General features: G+C 41.0%; 2 protein-coding genes across 4 annotated transcripts in view; one reads left to right on the top strand and one right to left on the bottom strand.

Moving 5' to 3' along the window:
* The window catches only part of SNN (stannin), a 44,477-nt gene extending 33,428 nt beyond the window's left edge, over window positions 1–11,049 (top strand). The window contains exon 4 of the transcript XR_014958409.1: window positions 10,637–11,049. The gene's annotated coding sequence lies outside the window, so the exon portion shown is untranslated. The remainder of the gene's footprint in view (window positions 1–10,636) is intronic.
* Window positions 1–15,924, bottom strand: part of TXNDC11 (thioredoxin domain containing 11) — a 28,309-nt gene extending 12,385 nt beyond the window's left edge. The window contains exons 1-7 of one of the 3 annotated variants that reach the window (XM_077786846.2): window positions 15,718–15,901; window positions 11,551–11,625; window positions 11,045–11,261; window positions 10,265–10,362; window positions 8,273–8,402; window positions 1,621–1,714; window positions 352–464 (exon numbers count right to left, since the gene is read on the bottom strand). In XM_077786846.2, the coding sequence (XP_077642972.1) occupies window positions 352–464; window positions 1,621–1,714; window positions 8,273–8,402; window positions 10,265–10,362; window positions 11,045–11,261; window positions 11,551–11,625; window positions 15,718–15,863 (873 nt within the window). In that variant the 5' untranslated portion in view covers window positions 15,864–15,901. Of the gene's footprint in view, window positions 1–351; window positions 465–1,620; window positions 1,715–8,272; window positions 8,403–10,264; window positions 10,363–11,044; window positions 11,262–11,550; window positions 11,626–15,717 lie in introns of those variants that run through there. The other 2 variants (XM_031506182.3, XM_021538007.3) reach the window with 2 other exon arrangements.
* Window positions 15,925–16,548: the final 624 nt, after the last annotated feature.

Raw genomic sequence — 16,548 nt, 5'->3', positions numbered from 1 at the left:
GAATAAATACACATCACAATACCTGTTTTCAGAGTTTACACTCATGGTGCCAGTGTGGGTAGGTAGTGTCTCTATGCCAAATAGTAAATCTGAAAGTCAGTATTTTCATCCTTAACTTTTTAAAAAGCAGGGCACATGGATTAAGAGTTATTATAAATTCAATTAATTGAATCTGTGTGATTTTCTAATCAGTGCCATGTTATACCTTTAAACCAGAACGGAAGTTTTCACTGTTTCTACTATCCTTCCACAAAATCTTTGTCAATATACTCATTCAAGCAGTCTTGTAATTCTGATCCTTGAGCATCCCTGTACCACATCAGAGTCTTTACAGCACACAGTAATACTCACAAGAGATGTGTTGGCATGTCTGTGCAAATACACACTGCCAGAGTGCACCAGGGAGATCTCCTCTGCCACACGTTTATCTGTGACCACTCCAAAGCGGATTGTCCCAAGGTAATCTGAAAGGGCATGTTTGCAATCTTTGAAAACATTTACACATGCTAAACTCCCCTGGAACACCACCCTCAAACCAGAACACACAACAGTGCTGTGTAAAGGCACAGAAATCTGTGAAGAGCTACTGCCAGCACTGGTGATTATGGCAAAGAAAGATGGCAAGAAGCACAAACGTGTTTCCCTTCTACACTCCAGGTAAAGAGTCCTGTCTATGTAACCTCAATTGTCCAAATTCTCCATTTGCTTAAGAAATACAGGATCTGGTATCACAAATGCACCTTGCTGTGGTTTATTGCATCTCAAAAGCCAAGATGATACACATAAGGGAAATGCATGAACATTAAATTATGTACATTTACAGTAAATATGTATCATTTGTAAATATATAGTCTACATTTATAAATATGTACACATAAAGACATATTATGTGTTTATCTTTATGTTGGAAAGAACTAATACCACGTATAAATGTGAAAGTCACAGAAAAAAATATAGAACACGCTCTTTAGCAGATCTTTATCAGTGGCACAGTAAAAAATAAGAATGCGTAAGTATAAATAAGAAAAAATAGCTACAAATCTCTTTCATTTACTGACAGGAAGGATAATTCAAAACACATGTTAATTTTTAACTTTAAGAAAAGTCTATCCCAAATTCATGACCCAAAAAGGAGTTATTAATCATCACAAAGTTTGCGTGTTTGAACATCATCAAGAGGGTTTGTATTTTAGATTATCAATGCAAAATACGAGGGGGAGAAAGGCCTTCTCAGGCTTGCAGCAGCTCTGTAACTCTACCCAGGACAGCATCACTGAATTCGGTTTCCAAGGGCTGACACAATCCAGTCCATCCCAGTGTTTCTGACACTGCACAGGACAGACTCCTGGATTCACTTTTAAAAAGTGCCAGTCTGATTATGGTCCTGGATGGGCTGGGATTTGAGGGAACTCTATCCTGGTGTAAACCAGGCTGATCACATCATATGCTTTTTATGTAAGCAATCCTCAACTATAATGAGACAGTCTTAAAATTACATCAACACCAATGAACACTCAGAAGGGATTAATTCCTAAATTACTAATTACTACAAAAAACTACTGAAGTACTTAGACATAACTCATTCACAGACACCTTAAATTATGAAAACGGAGCTTTTACCTTTCTTTAATGAATGTAATGCTGATGTGAAGAATGTTAAATAACCAGGTGGTTGAGGTGAAGCATTGAACTCAAAAAATCCCACAACTCCAGGCTGAAACAGTAAGAATTAGAGTTAATTAATCTATTTTCAAATATAAATATATGTGACTACAGTAAACACAACAGATTCTTAACAGACAGCAACATTTACTGAAGAGCAGTCACTTTATGCTGCAACAAAAATTTTAATATTAAAAGGCTAAATGGAAATCAGTTCTCATTCAAAGAATGAAGCTGTCATTCAAAGGCTTATGTAAGAGAGAGGGGCTTTATGGATGCTATGTTTCTAATGGTGTGTTTCCCATGCTGACGTTCACCAAAAACAATTACTATTTGCTCTGCAACTATATTTTGAACCAGTTCCAGCACCAAGCATAAGCATCATAAAGATTTTTTTTTTTAGAACTGGAATATCAAACACAATTTTTCAGAGTATAAAGGGCTTAAGCAGTAACACTTTAATTTTTATGTTGCACATAATTACTATTTACATATGAATTCACACACTGAGTGTGTCAATACTTGAACTACTAAGGTAAGTGATCATCTCATCTTTAAGCTACAGTCACTGTACATCCTTTCAGTATATTCTGCAAGAGTCAATGAGAGACCAACATCACAAAATACCTGAGAACTCCATATCCCATCTGCATATCCATAAAGCTCTTCAAATTGCTAGATAGACAATTCCAAAATTAAAACTCATCCCAGAACAGGCCTACTGATTTTTTCAGGTGAATGACTTCCTATTAAATTCAGGAGAGAATCTGGGAGAAGCTGACTTGGAAAAAAGAGGTACACACTCTCGAATTTTTTTGTTCCAATATTTCAGTCAAGCTTTGATTTTAAATTTTTAGATATATAATCCATTAAAAATTACTATCAATTATGTTTTTGACTGATCACTCAAATGGGCTTAATAAACTTTGCGGACAGAGTAAATGATGGCATTTGGTTATTTGGTGTTATTTTTTCCTCATTTCCACCAGTGCATACAGAACACATTTGACACACAAAGCAAGAGCACTCCAGGGACTGCTGTGAAACAGAAGATTCCAGATTCACCTGGCACCCATTTGTGTGGCAGCTACATCCTCACATAAGGATTTGCATTTGGTACCTCAGAGGCTGCTCTTATTTTTTTTTTTTGAGATCTACATATAAAATTTTTAATTTCATTTTAAAACATGAACATACATTCAACCTGTTAATATTAATATGAATTCAGTTATTCATATCAACCTAACATGCTGATTTAATTCAGTACGTATTAGCAATCTTGAAGATATTCACCAATAACAACATTGCCCATTCCAGCTCATGACTTCTCTTTTTAGGCAGGAATCCTCTTTCATGGATGAATGTTAATCATAAACCCCTTGTTCATAAAGATTCTTTGTGAGGTACCCGAAAAAATTATCAATAACAAAAATGAGTTACAAGCAATTAGGGAAATTTCTGCAACAATAATTACCAAGAAGAAAATAAAAATAGAAATAAAACGGTAGCAAAAAAACACAGCAAAATAATAGCACTCAGTGTTCTTTTTTAAACAACATACAGATCAGTAATTAATGATCAACTTTTTCTCTTAGTTCCAAACTAACACAGTAAAAAGAAACAATCCATTTTAAAAGACTTTGAAAGCATTCAACTGAATAAAAATAAGGAGACAGATAAGTTAAACAAAATTTTAGTTTCCCATTTCCTAGGACCATTTTTGAATACTAATTCCCATTTCCTAGGACCATTTTTGAATACTAATCCTGTACCAAGTGAATTTAGGACACCAAACAATGATGAGAGTCAAAAGTGACAGTAAAATGCAGCAAGAAGCCAGAAGTAAGATGCAGAAGTATTTATGTTATTTAAAAAGTAACATTCTGATTTAGAGAGTCAGTTCTGCTTTACACTAACAGAAGCATTAAGATTTCCAGATTGTGAATAATGTTTCCCAAAAAATAATTTTTGTAAATTGTTTTTTCAATTAAAAAAAAATTATATTTGGAGAATATATGCTACTATACACTACTATATATACTAGTATTTACTAATGCTCTTTGCCTAACCAGTAATTTGGTTAAATAACGTCATTTTAATCATAATTCCAGACTAGTTAAAGTTTTTGCCCTGTTACAGGGTGCAATTATACATAGGAGGAAAGGGACTAAATTACTGTATTTCTTCTCAAGTACCAAGAAAGTTTTCCTGCCTGTAAGAATTAAGTTTTTAACAAGACTGAAGGCTTCTAGGTATTGCAACTAGTAACAATAATTTCTATGTACAAGTGAAGGTCAAGTCTCACAGAAGAAAATCTCAATGTGAACAAGTTCTTGGTTTGGAATACAAGTAGGCCAAGAAGAGCTAGACTGCAACAACTCCCCCGTTCTTTCATGCAGACCCTCCAAAACTCAGAACAGCTGCAAACAAGCAGTTTAGGAAGACATCTACATCCAATCTCTTACTGATGAGCAGCTGCTTCCAGGCAACCACACTGTGCAGTTCTGGGTACCCACTTTCATGTGAGCACTTAGGAGTACTCAGCTGAACCTGCTGCTGTCTAAAATCAGAGGAATAAGCACTGACATGTGGCACGGGAGTGCTTAGGAGCATTAGAAGTATGGGCACTGCTAGAGTGGAGCTTGCTGCACTTATCTTTCCATGAAACGATTTTCTGTCTATGTCTCAAACCACGGGTCAGTAGGAAGGGCTTTGGAGCAAACCTGAGGATGTCCATTAGTGAAGACTCCTTAGTACTATCTCCTAATGAAACTCATATATGGAAATACAAAATCATTAATTGTAGTGAAGCCTATTTCTTGCTTGGTATCTACACCACAGGAATGGAAAGTGATGTGGGATGCGATTCAATCAAGTAACAGACTTACCAAGCATCTCAACAATTACCAAACAGCAAGTTCATAGAAACTTTAAGAATGAACACAGGATTTCAGATGAGTAATTTCCACTGGAGAAAAGCCAGCAGTGTTATTACTGTACCATGCCTCAAACTTATCACAACTTTTAGAAGGAAGAAGCAAGCATGTAAATGACTCCATGCATCACGCTATAATCCCCTGAAGTCTAGAAGTTACCAACCACTCTTGAAGAAACTAAGGTGATAAGAAATAACATGGAAGGCCCTTTCCAGATTAGGAAAGTAAGAAAGATAAAAAATACTTAAAAATTAATGTTTTTCAGCAGCCAAAGATAGCCAGCTAGGATGTGTACTGATACTCAAGCAGTTCAGTATTTCTATAAGCACTTTAGAAAAGGGAGAAAAGGGTTTTAGAAAGGCAGTATTAAACAACTATGATGAAAAAGCTCTGAAATGTAAAGGCCAAAAAAAGTGAAATAATGGGAACAGAAGACAGGAAAAATCCCACTGCAACTGATTAGTTTACAACTGCATAAATGCTTTTAATACTCCAGTTACTTCTATCGCAATTTGTAATTTAAAAAAAAAAGTTTTGGCTATATTGCATTGAAGTAAGGGAGGTGATTTTATTCAGATTCTCAGACTTGTGCAGGCAGGCAATTCCTGCCTCATTTTACCTATGAATATGGGAAGGCCAAGAGCAAGAGGAAAGGAATACGTCTTCTCTGGGGAACAGAAGAACCAATATTACATACCACTATATCTGTACTGTAGAAATGCAAAGAAACTCTTGGCTGATACTAGATTAAATTTACATTTTAACATCATTTTACAAGGATGTTAAAATCATTGCGTACCCAGACCTGAAAACAAATTTTCACACCATCATTTAACATAGGCACCACACAGGAGCCAGAATCTCTGTCTGTGTCTGACTGATGCTCAGGGAGCATTCCTACACAAAGAGAGCAAAGCAGAAACCTGACATCACGTTAAAAGAAACAGCAGCCACCTCTCAGAGAGATCAACTCCTCTCCTACTGCTCCTGAAGCCAGAAAATTATTAATTCCCTGAGCACATTTAATATTCATAAATGAGTGAAGCTTTTTGTCTAACTACAGTGGCTTCCTGTTTCTTCCTCTGTGCCTCAGGAGGCCAAGGCCATTTCTATCAGCTGGGGCAGTCAGATGAGGAATGAGACATGACAGTTTGGATTAAAATGAAACCACATCTCTGCAGTTAAGAAAACAAAACAAATCTGATTCCAGGTACTCACAGTTTCCTTAAGTTGTGGCAGAAACTGCACATCTTTCTGCTCACTTAACTTAGGTCTTCCTTAACATTCCAAGATTTTAACTGCTTTCCAAATGGCACATTTTCCTTGCTCTCAAAAATTAATTCTTATCCATTTCTAGTGTTACACTAGTATCATTCCACAACCCTAGCGAAACCAACCTTAAATAGTATCAGAGAATGCAGGAGCTCAACTTTCCAGTCCTCAACCAGGTTTTTCACGGGGATTGCGCGCCCTCTAGTGAGAGCAACTGGCATGTCACGATAGTCGTGACTAGGTCGAGGAATGAACAAAAGACCAAGGAACAAACAAAAGACCAAGGAACAAACACCACTGGTTCTGTTCATCAGAAACCCATTTGCTATCAGAACACAGGACTGAAAATTAGACAGTGACAATGACAAATCTTGCAAATTATTTTGAGCTTGAAATTAATTAGCTTTTCAGTGAAATCACAAAAGCATAATTCACCAGCAGACAGTGGCAAAGTACCCAATAGCAATTCTTGACAATATTCTGTCCTTTACCTTCTGCTAAAAAATAGTATTTTCTATACAGAGAAGATCAAAAGTCAAAGGAAGACACAAGCCAAAGGTCTCAAAATAGCAATTAGTTTGTGCTATACATGTCCCAATTTCCCATAATCTACTCTATTCCCCAAACTTTCTCACTTCTTAAACACAGGACTAACCCCTGGATTGTATCTTCTCCTACAAAAGGCATCAGTTTGTCAACTCACAAGGAAAACATTGTAAAATGTTCACATTTCTGACTGAAGTGATGGAACAACCTGTTTACTTCCAGTTTAAAACTAACTTTTCCTTTGTGTCTATGGTTTTCTCTGCATCCATCTTCATAAACAATTCTTTTTCTTTCATCTTATCTGTATCTGTTACTTTTGTATCCCCTCCTTACCCTCTTGCATAACTTTACAGAGAAAAGAAAGACATCGATCACCTTAAGCCGTGGTCTGGGACAGAACCTCAGGAAGGAATGACTGTGGGACAACATAAACAGAAACAGCCTCTGAAATGGCTCTTGGGCCATTTCAGAAAAAAAAAAAAAAAAAAAAAAGAACCAACAAATGCTGAACATAAACAGCAACTCAACACTTGAAGCCACAGAATTTCAAGCACAGGAAGGGGGGAAAGTCTGAATGCAGAAACAAATAATCTGTTCAACTGCTAAGCATTTAAAAATTTTTTTGTTGCCCCCTAAATTTGTCTTTTATTATATTCTTTTTCCAGTGGAAGTGCAACTTTAACTGTAAAACAAATTTAAGTTTAATGACAATATGCTCATTAGTTACTTTCTGCAATCTACCAAGAAATAACAACACAAACCAAAAACCAAGCATGGCTTTCTTCAAATCTCTGGTAAGAGGCAAAGAAATGTTTTAGAATTTTAGAAAAGCAAAACTGAAGGAGTGGAAGAACAACAGAATTGCCTGTGATCACAGAAAGTACCAGCACTAGAGACAGGCCACAACTCACTACTCCCAACTCACAGCCCCCGCTTAGAACACTGGAAAACCAAACCCAGAAGTAGTTCCTGGCATGAACAGCACAGCAACGACCCAGGGGAACTCCCCATGTGTGTCCCCTGCACTGTGGCAGCTGCCACTGAACAGCACAGCTCATGCTCCATCTGGCAGCAGAGCCAGGCACGGCAGCGTGCACCACTCACACGGGATCTGCTCCAGTCCCAGACACTGGAGGGTCCCTCCCGTGCTGTGCCCACTGCCACATTTGATTTGTTGATCAGGCTGTCCACACTGCTCTAACAGCTTGGGCTTTAGTAAGATTATGGTACTTCTGCACTGTGCACTGCAAGAATCAACAGTTATAAAGGGACTTTAAATGGCCCTGCTGTAAGCACATTTTGTCTAACTGGAAGGTATTCCACCAGTATTGCTACCAATCTCATCACCCCTGAACACAAGAGACAAAAATGAATAAAACAACATGTACCAGTGGATTAAAATCATCAAGTTACCACATACAAAGTGATTAGGAGCCCTTGCTTCAACTGGCTTCATATTTGTTCTCAGTTAAAAGACTTACCCTACTAGAAAAGCTTACTCTTCTTTAAAAATTGAAGTAATGATTATATATTTCTCAAATGTTGTCCCAAGTTAGACTTCTCCCTTCTTTCTTGTTTGTATGTAACAGTTTGGCAAGATAACAACTCTGATTGTTGTCTCTACATACTAAAGTAATGTAAATTAAGAGCATCACTAGATCATAATAGTAACTATACAGGGAATCAACATTATGAATTTGTCATTTCATATTTTTATTATTTTAAAAAATTTAGAGGGCACTGATTTCAGGATCCTGAAAATAAACTTGTACTTTGGAGCAGATCAAATTTAATCCTTAAACAAGTCAAACTGTTTCTGAACCACAGTGGTAAAGCTAGAGAAGAGAGACAAGTACCTCATAATTTGAGAGGAAATCTAGTAATTTTGATCGAGACGAGATGTAGAGTAGTGGTGTCATCACCCGGCGAACAAACTTTTCAATATAAACAGCACTCATAGGGCCTTTGTATTCAATTGGTCCAAAACTAGTACCAAAAAAAATAATAGAACATTAAGACTTAAATTAACAGTAGAGAGTCCCTCCTGGGGGTGGCAGATAGGAGTTATACAGACAGCATGCTCAGCCTGTAGGAAATTGCTCTCTGTGTTTACCAGTGGCTTCTGTAACTGATGAGGGAGTTGTGTCACCAGAGGGAAGCACCAGAGTATCTGTGGAAGGGGCAGAGTGTTGGTGAGCTTGGAGGGATGGAGACCACTTCTGAGTCCCATTAAATAATTTGTAAAACTCGGGTATAAATTACATGGCCATATATGTATCTTTCCACTGTTTCTGAAGTAAACACACAAGACTTTAAAATACAGACCTGAAAAACGTCACTATTTTCCCTTGTTTTTTCAGTGTCTCAAATAGCATCAGTCTGAAAAGGTGCAATATTTTTACACAGGCTTTTATGAGCAGCAATCAGTAAAGCAGGGACAAATTCAGTTGCACTGCTGATGAACAGACTCAGCAAAGCTCCAGATTCCCTCCAGCCATATGATAAAACAGCTCACATGACATTAGGCAGTGCTAAAACATAAGGTGGGGTGGAGCTTGTAGCTGCAAATTTCAGAGGTTCTCCTCCTAATTATAAAGGGATTGGACAAAGCATCATTGTCCCACATGAAATCAAATACAAAGAGCATAAAGAATTAGTCCATTTCCACTGAAGAATTTAATGGGATGCATTTTTAATATAGCTTGTACATACAGATACACTGGAAATACCCAGCTCACACTGAGATACCTGTATTGAGGTGCTTCAAAATGGTCTCCTAGAGCCCATCTAGATCATTCTACATCCTACATCAGTTTATTACAAACTTGTCTTCACAGCAATACTCACAGCTCAGCATGTCACATGCCCAGGACACCACATGTGAGATTTAGTATCTGAGGCATGAGGGGTGCACTGCCCTTCAGGATTTTATGAATTATCAATAGGGATTTAAACCTCATCTTGTTACAATTCCGTTTAAGGCTACTGATGATACCAAGTGCATCCATCTACTGTGTCATAATTTCAAGGCCAAGAAAGTTTCAGTCAAAGTACATCCAACTGGGATTGTAGGGTTTTTTTATTACAGCTTGAAGTATGCCAGTGTCTCGTGTCTATTACACATTAAGCTAACACAGACCAGGACTACTCCTCCTCAATGCATAAATTCCACCCAAAAAACAAAATCAGCCTCTGTCATGAAAGAGAGCTGCAGTTCAAGACTAGCAAAATACAAAGTAGAATACAAGGGATAAACACTTTTGTGTCATGTTAGAAACTGTGTTTCCTTACCTTCTGGTCCACACAGAGAAAAAGAAACAGATAATACATACAAATACTAAAAAATAAAAGTGAGGTTATATAAAATTTTATACAATGATATCTAAGCTTTGGGGGAATAAAAAAGTGAGTACAAAGTTCAAAGTTAGAACAAGGTCTTCACTATGTAGTGCAATTTAAAATACGCACTTAAATTCCACTAACTTCAACAACCCTTAGGTACATTCCTTAATGCTGTCATAAATTAAGGCCAGTTGTTATAAGCCATCCACAGAGCAAGTAGACATCTGAAATTAATATGTAACAGTGAATTATTTTCACTGGAGGCAGAAGTTCCAGGAGATGCACAGGCAACCCAAAATTTCTGTAAAGACTAAGAATTTCCCAGCGTGCCATTTAACTGACAGTTACAGCCCTACCTGGCACCTGAGGAGCATACAGGATGAGCTCACCTAGAATCCACCCAAAAACTATTTACTGAAGCCAAAAATTCAACATTTTCAAAATGCAGCACTTTATATGATACCTCTGTTTCCCAAAACAACAATAAACAACATATGAAATCTTACCTCTGATGGTACAAGTGTATCACAGGAAAATAAAAGAAATGCTTCTGCTTCCTGCATTTCCCCTGGTTCCACCAGCAATTTACAGCCACGAACAGCACCTATAGAGCAGGTAAAAATTCACAGCTAACCAAGTGTGACCTACTTTATCCAAGATGTACTTGAAGTACTTTTTCCAATCCATTTCATCTGATATTTTCAGGGCCTTTTCAACTCAGTATTCCATATCTGTCACAGACAGATTTTTTTAATGCTTTTTGTCATTTTGCAACAGCAATCCTTTTGGTCATGTTATTTTAGCTCTTAGGTTTCTTAATCTAAATCTTTCAAATTTATTAATTTAATCATAACCCACATTAATTACTTTTTCTGCAGAGTGGAGCTCAACAAGTGGAGGTTTAGGACAGCTGTACCAGTGAAGTATTCACAGGCACTCAACTGTTTGAAAGCACTGCTATGTTATAATCTTTATATGATTACCAGTGTCTCCAAGGATCCCAGAACTGGAAGCCAATTCCATGGAATTTCTGTCTGAAGGCAGGTGAACAAATCTGAAAACACTTTACAACAAGAAACTTGTAGGCTTCCTCATTTAGAAGCAGAAATAACAAACAACTGAGCAAGAATCACAGGCTGTCTCCAATTTAAGGTGACTGATGAGTTTCCCTAAAATGTAAGCATTCAAGTCTTACTATTTCTCATGAGAAGACAGAAATCAGCATCAGCTTGGACACTGAAAAGCTACCAGGTCATGTTTAAGATTGGTATTTTCTCTGGAGTTACCTGGTCTGACAATCTGCTGGCCACATGCTCTATTTCTTCTCTCGCTGCAATGGACTGCCCACACCATGGCGCATAGAAGAAATACAGCACAATTTCCGAGTCCTGACGGAGCCGATCTGCATAGTCCAACTGCCCCCGAAAAAGATCAATCACTGGAGATCTTGTGGAGAAGAAATTCACTGGAAGCTTTGCTGGCATTGTTACATCTTTTGCTCGACTGCAGGAAGAAAATTAAGAGTGGTTATTGAGATGGTACAGCAGTTAAAAAAGTGTGCCCAAAGCCCTAAGTTTCATTATTAGCAAAAGTCACACAATGACAAAACTTTAGAAATTGATACAGAATGACTACAATTTATGTTATCTGAGTTCGATTCATGAAATACTATAAAAATCTAAAAAATCACCTTTCACAAGCTTTAGAAAGTCACACTCTGATACCATGCACTGTATTTATGGGTACGTTAGCTCACACTCTTATGGCTGGTTGCTGTAGAGCTTAAAATTACCAGGAAAAGTAATTTCTTTTGGTTTCTTCCCTGGCCTCACCCTCTTTTAACATTTGTACTTTAGGTAACAGCACCCTGATAAGAAAAAGGATACTGGTCATAAAGCCTTGTGATGTGTGATTCATATAAACAGAGCCTATTACCCTGCCTTATGCTTTGTTTTACAGTATTCTATACTTCCACTGTTTTATATTATATTAGGAAAAGATATATAAACATGTGCTAGTTTATTTTACTGATCAGAGAAGGGACTGAAAACTGCTCAGGGCACATCAATGTAAGAACAGTATCAACAAATAAAGTCTAAATTGAAAGAGATTATGACAGATGAAGTTTTTTTAAGAGAAATTAGATTGGTCAGTAAGTAATACAAAGAAATAAACCAAATACTCAAGAAAACCTTTCTATCCAATCAGCAATCAAACAGTCCAGAATTTGGGACTTTCCAGGTGTTCAGAATTTGCTATGGTATAATCGGCCTTAAATGCAAGTGAATGATCATATTCTCCTTTTATATTGTCCTCATTTTCAATTTTTTCAATAGCTATATTTACACTACAGTAAGCCGGACTGAAAACTGGACAACACTGTCATGCTCAATTTTGCCATAATAGAACTGGAAGTTCTAATAGAACTGGAAGTTTTAGGAAAGACTGTGCATTTCTTTACTTCGTGTGCATTTCTTTTACTTTCTTGCAATAAAAAGCTAATACAAAAATCTTATTATCTGATATTTGATCCTTGTCAGGTTAAAATTTTATTAATTGTGATAAAATTATTGAGCCCTCAACACTATCAAACTCATATATTAAGCAACCTCCTAAAAACTCTGCCACACTTTCAAACTTTACAATCTACCAAGTTTTTAAGAAGTACCTTTGTCTTTATAATACACCAATAAACTGTATTGTAGCTCATCTCTCATTTCCAGGGCACTCACTTAAGCTTTAACATTTTAGAATTGCCTCCAGTATATATCATAAGTTCTAAAAATTCTTAATTTGTATATAAGAGAAATTTTTTTTCAAAATCAAATCTTCAAAATCAGAATTTTGAAAATATTAAAATTAAATTGTTCCTCCTGTTTATAATTCATCCACTCACAACAAAATGTTTTAACACAGATAATCAAAAATCTACTTTCTTCTATGGACTTCTACCTGTGTTCCTTCTCTTCTCCCCCAGCCACCATCTCAGCACCTCCTCCCCAACCCTCAAGTTCTTCAGTCACCTTACAACCAACACCTCTGGTTCCATGACATTCCTGCACCCCATGCTTATCCAAACTGCAGCTTCTTCCCAGGATTTCTGCCTGCCAGCTGACAGGACACAGCTCCAGTGTGAGCTCTGGCACACACAGCTTGGTCAGCTGCTGAAAGCACAACACTTCTTGAGAGACAGCAGATAGAATGTCTCTTCTCCATCTAGTTTAATGAAAATAGATGGCCTCAATATGTTTAAAACCTCTGCTTCCTCTACTGAATTTAACAGGAAAAGGATGATTGGTTCAAGAATTACAGCGCAAAACTTAAAAATTAGATAATGAATTGGCTCCAAATTTAAGAATGAGTAGAACACATCAGCAGAAGTCTCGTGACATGAGTGAGTCAGAAACTACATGACTACCTTCAAATATGATAAAAACTCCAGTAACTATTAAAACCCAAACATAATAAATCAATAGCTAACAGCTGCTTAAGGAGATTTGCTAAGTATTGTCTTCCTCTGCAATACCAAACACATAATGGAATACCTTGACTAATTTCCCTAAGAAAACTCCTAAAATTTACACACATATAAACTCAGGATTACATAAGAAAATTACACAAACGCAATAAGCACAAACTCTTTATTAAAACACTCACTGCATTATTTAGCTGCTGCCAGAGATACAAAAACTTAAACTTTCTATGAGAACACCCTGGTAATAAACAGAAGCACATTCAAGTGCCAAAAGGACGAGCAGCCCCTCTGACTGCACAATCCTGAGAGATGGGTTGTTTTAAAGACATTTGCATAGTGCCAGAAATAATTCATGTTCTAGACCACAGGCTTTTAGTAACAACCCATGCTAGGTCAGGTCTCATTTGGCTATTCCTTGAGTCACTATAAACCCACATGACATCAAATCCCACTAATGGATTGCCTTGCAATACAGGAATTTTACCTCGCTGTACTTTTTCATCCATTGATATCAGAAGTTATATATTTTAAGAGCAGTGGTAGTACCTATGCCCTGGTGCTGTGTCTTGCTAGTAAATCACACTGACATGTGGTGAGAAACTATGTCCTGTATTTATAGATAACATGTGCAATTAACCATACTCCAAATTGCACAAGGAATTTTTACACCTTAATTTTTTTCTGTGTTTCTGACAGCAACCAAAGAGGGAATACCTAACTGATATTAGTTTATTTAACTACAAGCTGAAAAGCTGAACCCCTTTAATTAAACTTCTACGTTACAGGGTGGTGAGAACCATATTCAATCACATTCTGTCAGTGAGCTTCCAAACACAGCTAGCAGTAAAATAAAAGGAATATGCAGGTTTTGAATACAGGAGAGCAGGAAGCATCATTTTAAGTACAAAAATATATATATATTATTTTCTTAGTAATGTAACACTAGAGAGGTGATTATGTTCAGAAATCCTTCACCATACATTCTGGAATATGGCAAGAGCTTTACAATTTCATTACATTATCTCGTCACTGTGAAATACAGTCTCCTGGAATGGAGGCACAGCTACTCAGAGGCAATCATACACAGACTTAAAATTCACTCTGATTCAAGTAATACACCCTTTGTGGACAGGTAAGCAAAGAAAGCCTTAGCATTTTTCAGACGCATTACCTGTGAATCAAGTGTTTTGAGGAACAAAAATTTGTCAGATGCTGGGGAACAGGGACATAATCAGCACCTTGGAGCCTTCTCCTAATCTCAAAATTAAATCCCAAGTGCAGTAGACTTTCTAATACAGTATGACCTGGAGCACATAACAGTCATCTTGAGCTAAAACCCATCCAGAAGATTTAGACCTTGGTTTAGGCTCCAGAACCGAGCAGCCTGTGCCCACCGATCATTGCCGCTGCTCCCCGCCCCTGCAGCACAAACATCTCCGGGCTCCACGTACACCAGCTCCGGGCAAACAGGAACTGGAGAGCCCTTGGCAAAGAAGGAAGTTCCAGCTCCCAGGAGGAGCACCAGCACACTGGCAGGAAAACCACAACACATCTTTGTGTCCGAAGCAGGTGCAGGCAAAGGGAGGTGATGACATCCAAACCTGATCCAGGGCAGACTCGCTTGGCCCCCGCCGATGCTGAGGGCGCTGAGGGCAGGGCTGCAGCCCAGGGCCCCTCAGCTGTTCTGGGGCAGCGCGAGGCCCCACGCCCCTCTGGAGATGAGCAAAAGCAGCTCCAACTCAACAACGTGCCTGTCACAGGTCCACTGGGAGGGTCAGGCTGGAAGAGACCACTGCAGGTCCTTTGGTTCCACCTCCCGCTCAGGCAGGGTCATTCCAAAGCACATGGCAGAGGATTATGTCCAAAAGGTTCCGGAATATCTCCAAGCGAGGGAGACTCCACAGCCTCACTGGACAATCTGTCCCAGTGCCCGGACATTAACGGAAGAAGTTCTTCCTCATGTTCAGGTAGAATTTCCTGGGCATCAGTTGCTGCCCATCGCCTCCTGTCCCATTCCTGAGCCCCACCGAGCAGAGCGTGTTCATCCTCAGACACCGCCTGCATATCCTGATACTGCCCTCCGAATCGGCTGCCCCCGCCACAGCACGACTCCCGCGGTGGGGCAGATGTCTCCTGAAACACTCCGTTCCCTCCCGCCCACGTTCTTATCACCCCTGCCTGCCCCGCTGCCATCCCGCTGAAGGAAACACGGCGTCCCCCAGACACGCGACCGATCGCAGTTGCCCTGGGGACCGCATGTGGTGGGGCCCGGGAGGAGACTCCGTCCCGCAGCCCGGGGATGCCCAAGCCCGACGCGGCCCGGCCGCAGCGGGTACCCGGCGCCGCGGGGCGACCCCGGCCCGCCAGGCCCCGCCGGCGGCTCGGCCCCAGGCCCCGGTGCAGCACCGCCTCTGGGAACGGCGGCAAACCGGCGGCCGCTGCCCCCTGGCCGAGCCCCGGGTCCGCCCGCTCTCCCGCCGGTACCTGCAGGTGACTTTGAGGGCGATGAGGAAGGCGCAGCCCAGCACGATGGCCGCGCCGCACAGCAGCTCGGGCCGCCGCGCCATCAGGGCAGCGCGGGGCCGCAGCCGCGGGGCCGCCGCGTCGCCGGGGCCGCCGCACACCGACATGGCCCGGCCGAGGGGGCAGGGCCGCGGGCCCCGGCCGCTCCCGCTCGCACACGTCTCCCACCGCCCGCCCGTGAGGCGCGCCGGCCGGGCGTGGCGGCCGCTCCGCCCGCCAACCCGCCGCCGCCACGTCCGCCCGCCCGAGCAGGCGCACAGCCGGCCCGGCGCCCCGCTCCTGCGCTCGGCACCGGGAGAACCGGGACGGGCAGGGCTGTGCTCGCTCCTGTTCTCGGCATCGGGAGAACCGGGACGGGCAGGGCTGTGCTCGCTCCTGCTCTCGGCGCCGGGAGAACCGGGACGGGCAGGGCTGTGCTCGCTCCTGCTCTCGGCACCGGGAGAACCGGGACGGGCAGGGCTGTGCTCGCTCCTGCGCTCGGCACCGGGAGAACCGGGACGGGCAGGGCTGTGCTCGCTCCTGCGCTCGGCGCCGGGAGAACCGGGACGGGCAGGGCTGTGCTCGCTCCTGCGCTCGGCACCGGGAGAACCGGGACGGGCAGGGCTGTGCTCGCTCCTGCGCTCGGCGCCGGGAGAACCGGGACGGGCAGGGCTGTGCTCGCTCCTGCGCTCGGCGCCGGGAGAACCGGGACGGGCAGGGCTGTGCTCGCTCCTGCGCTCGGCGCCGGGAGAACCGGGACGGGCAGGGCTGTGCTCGCTCCTGCGCTCGGCATCGGCGCCGTTACCAGTCCCC

Source organism: Lonchura striata, chromosome 14 (genome assembly GCF_050655825.1).
Source record: "Lonchura striata isolate lonStrDom1 chromosome 14, ASM5065582v1, whole genome shotgun sequence".
NCBI lineage: Eukaryota > Metazoa > Chordata > Aves > Passeriformes > Estrildidae > Lonchura > Lonchura striata.
Note: the sequence above shows the minus strand (reverse complement) of the source record. Positions and strands in the feature narration are given on the sequence as shown.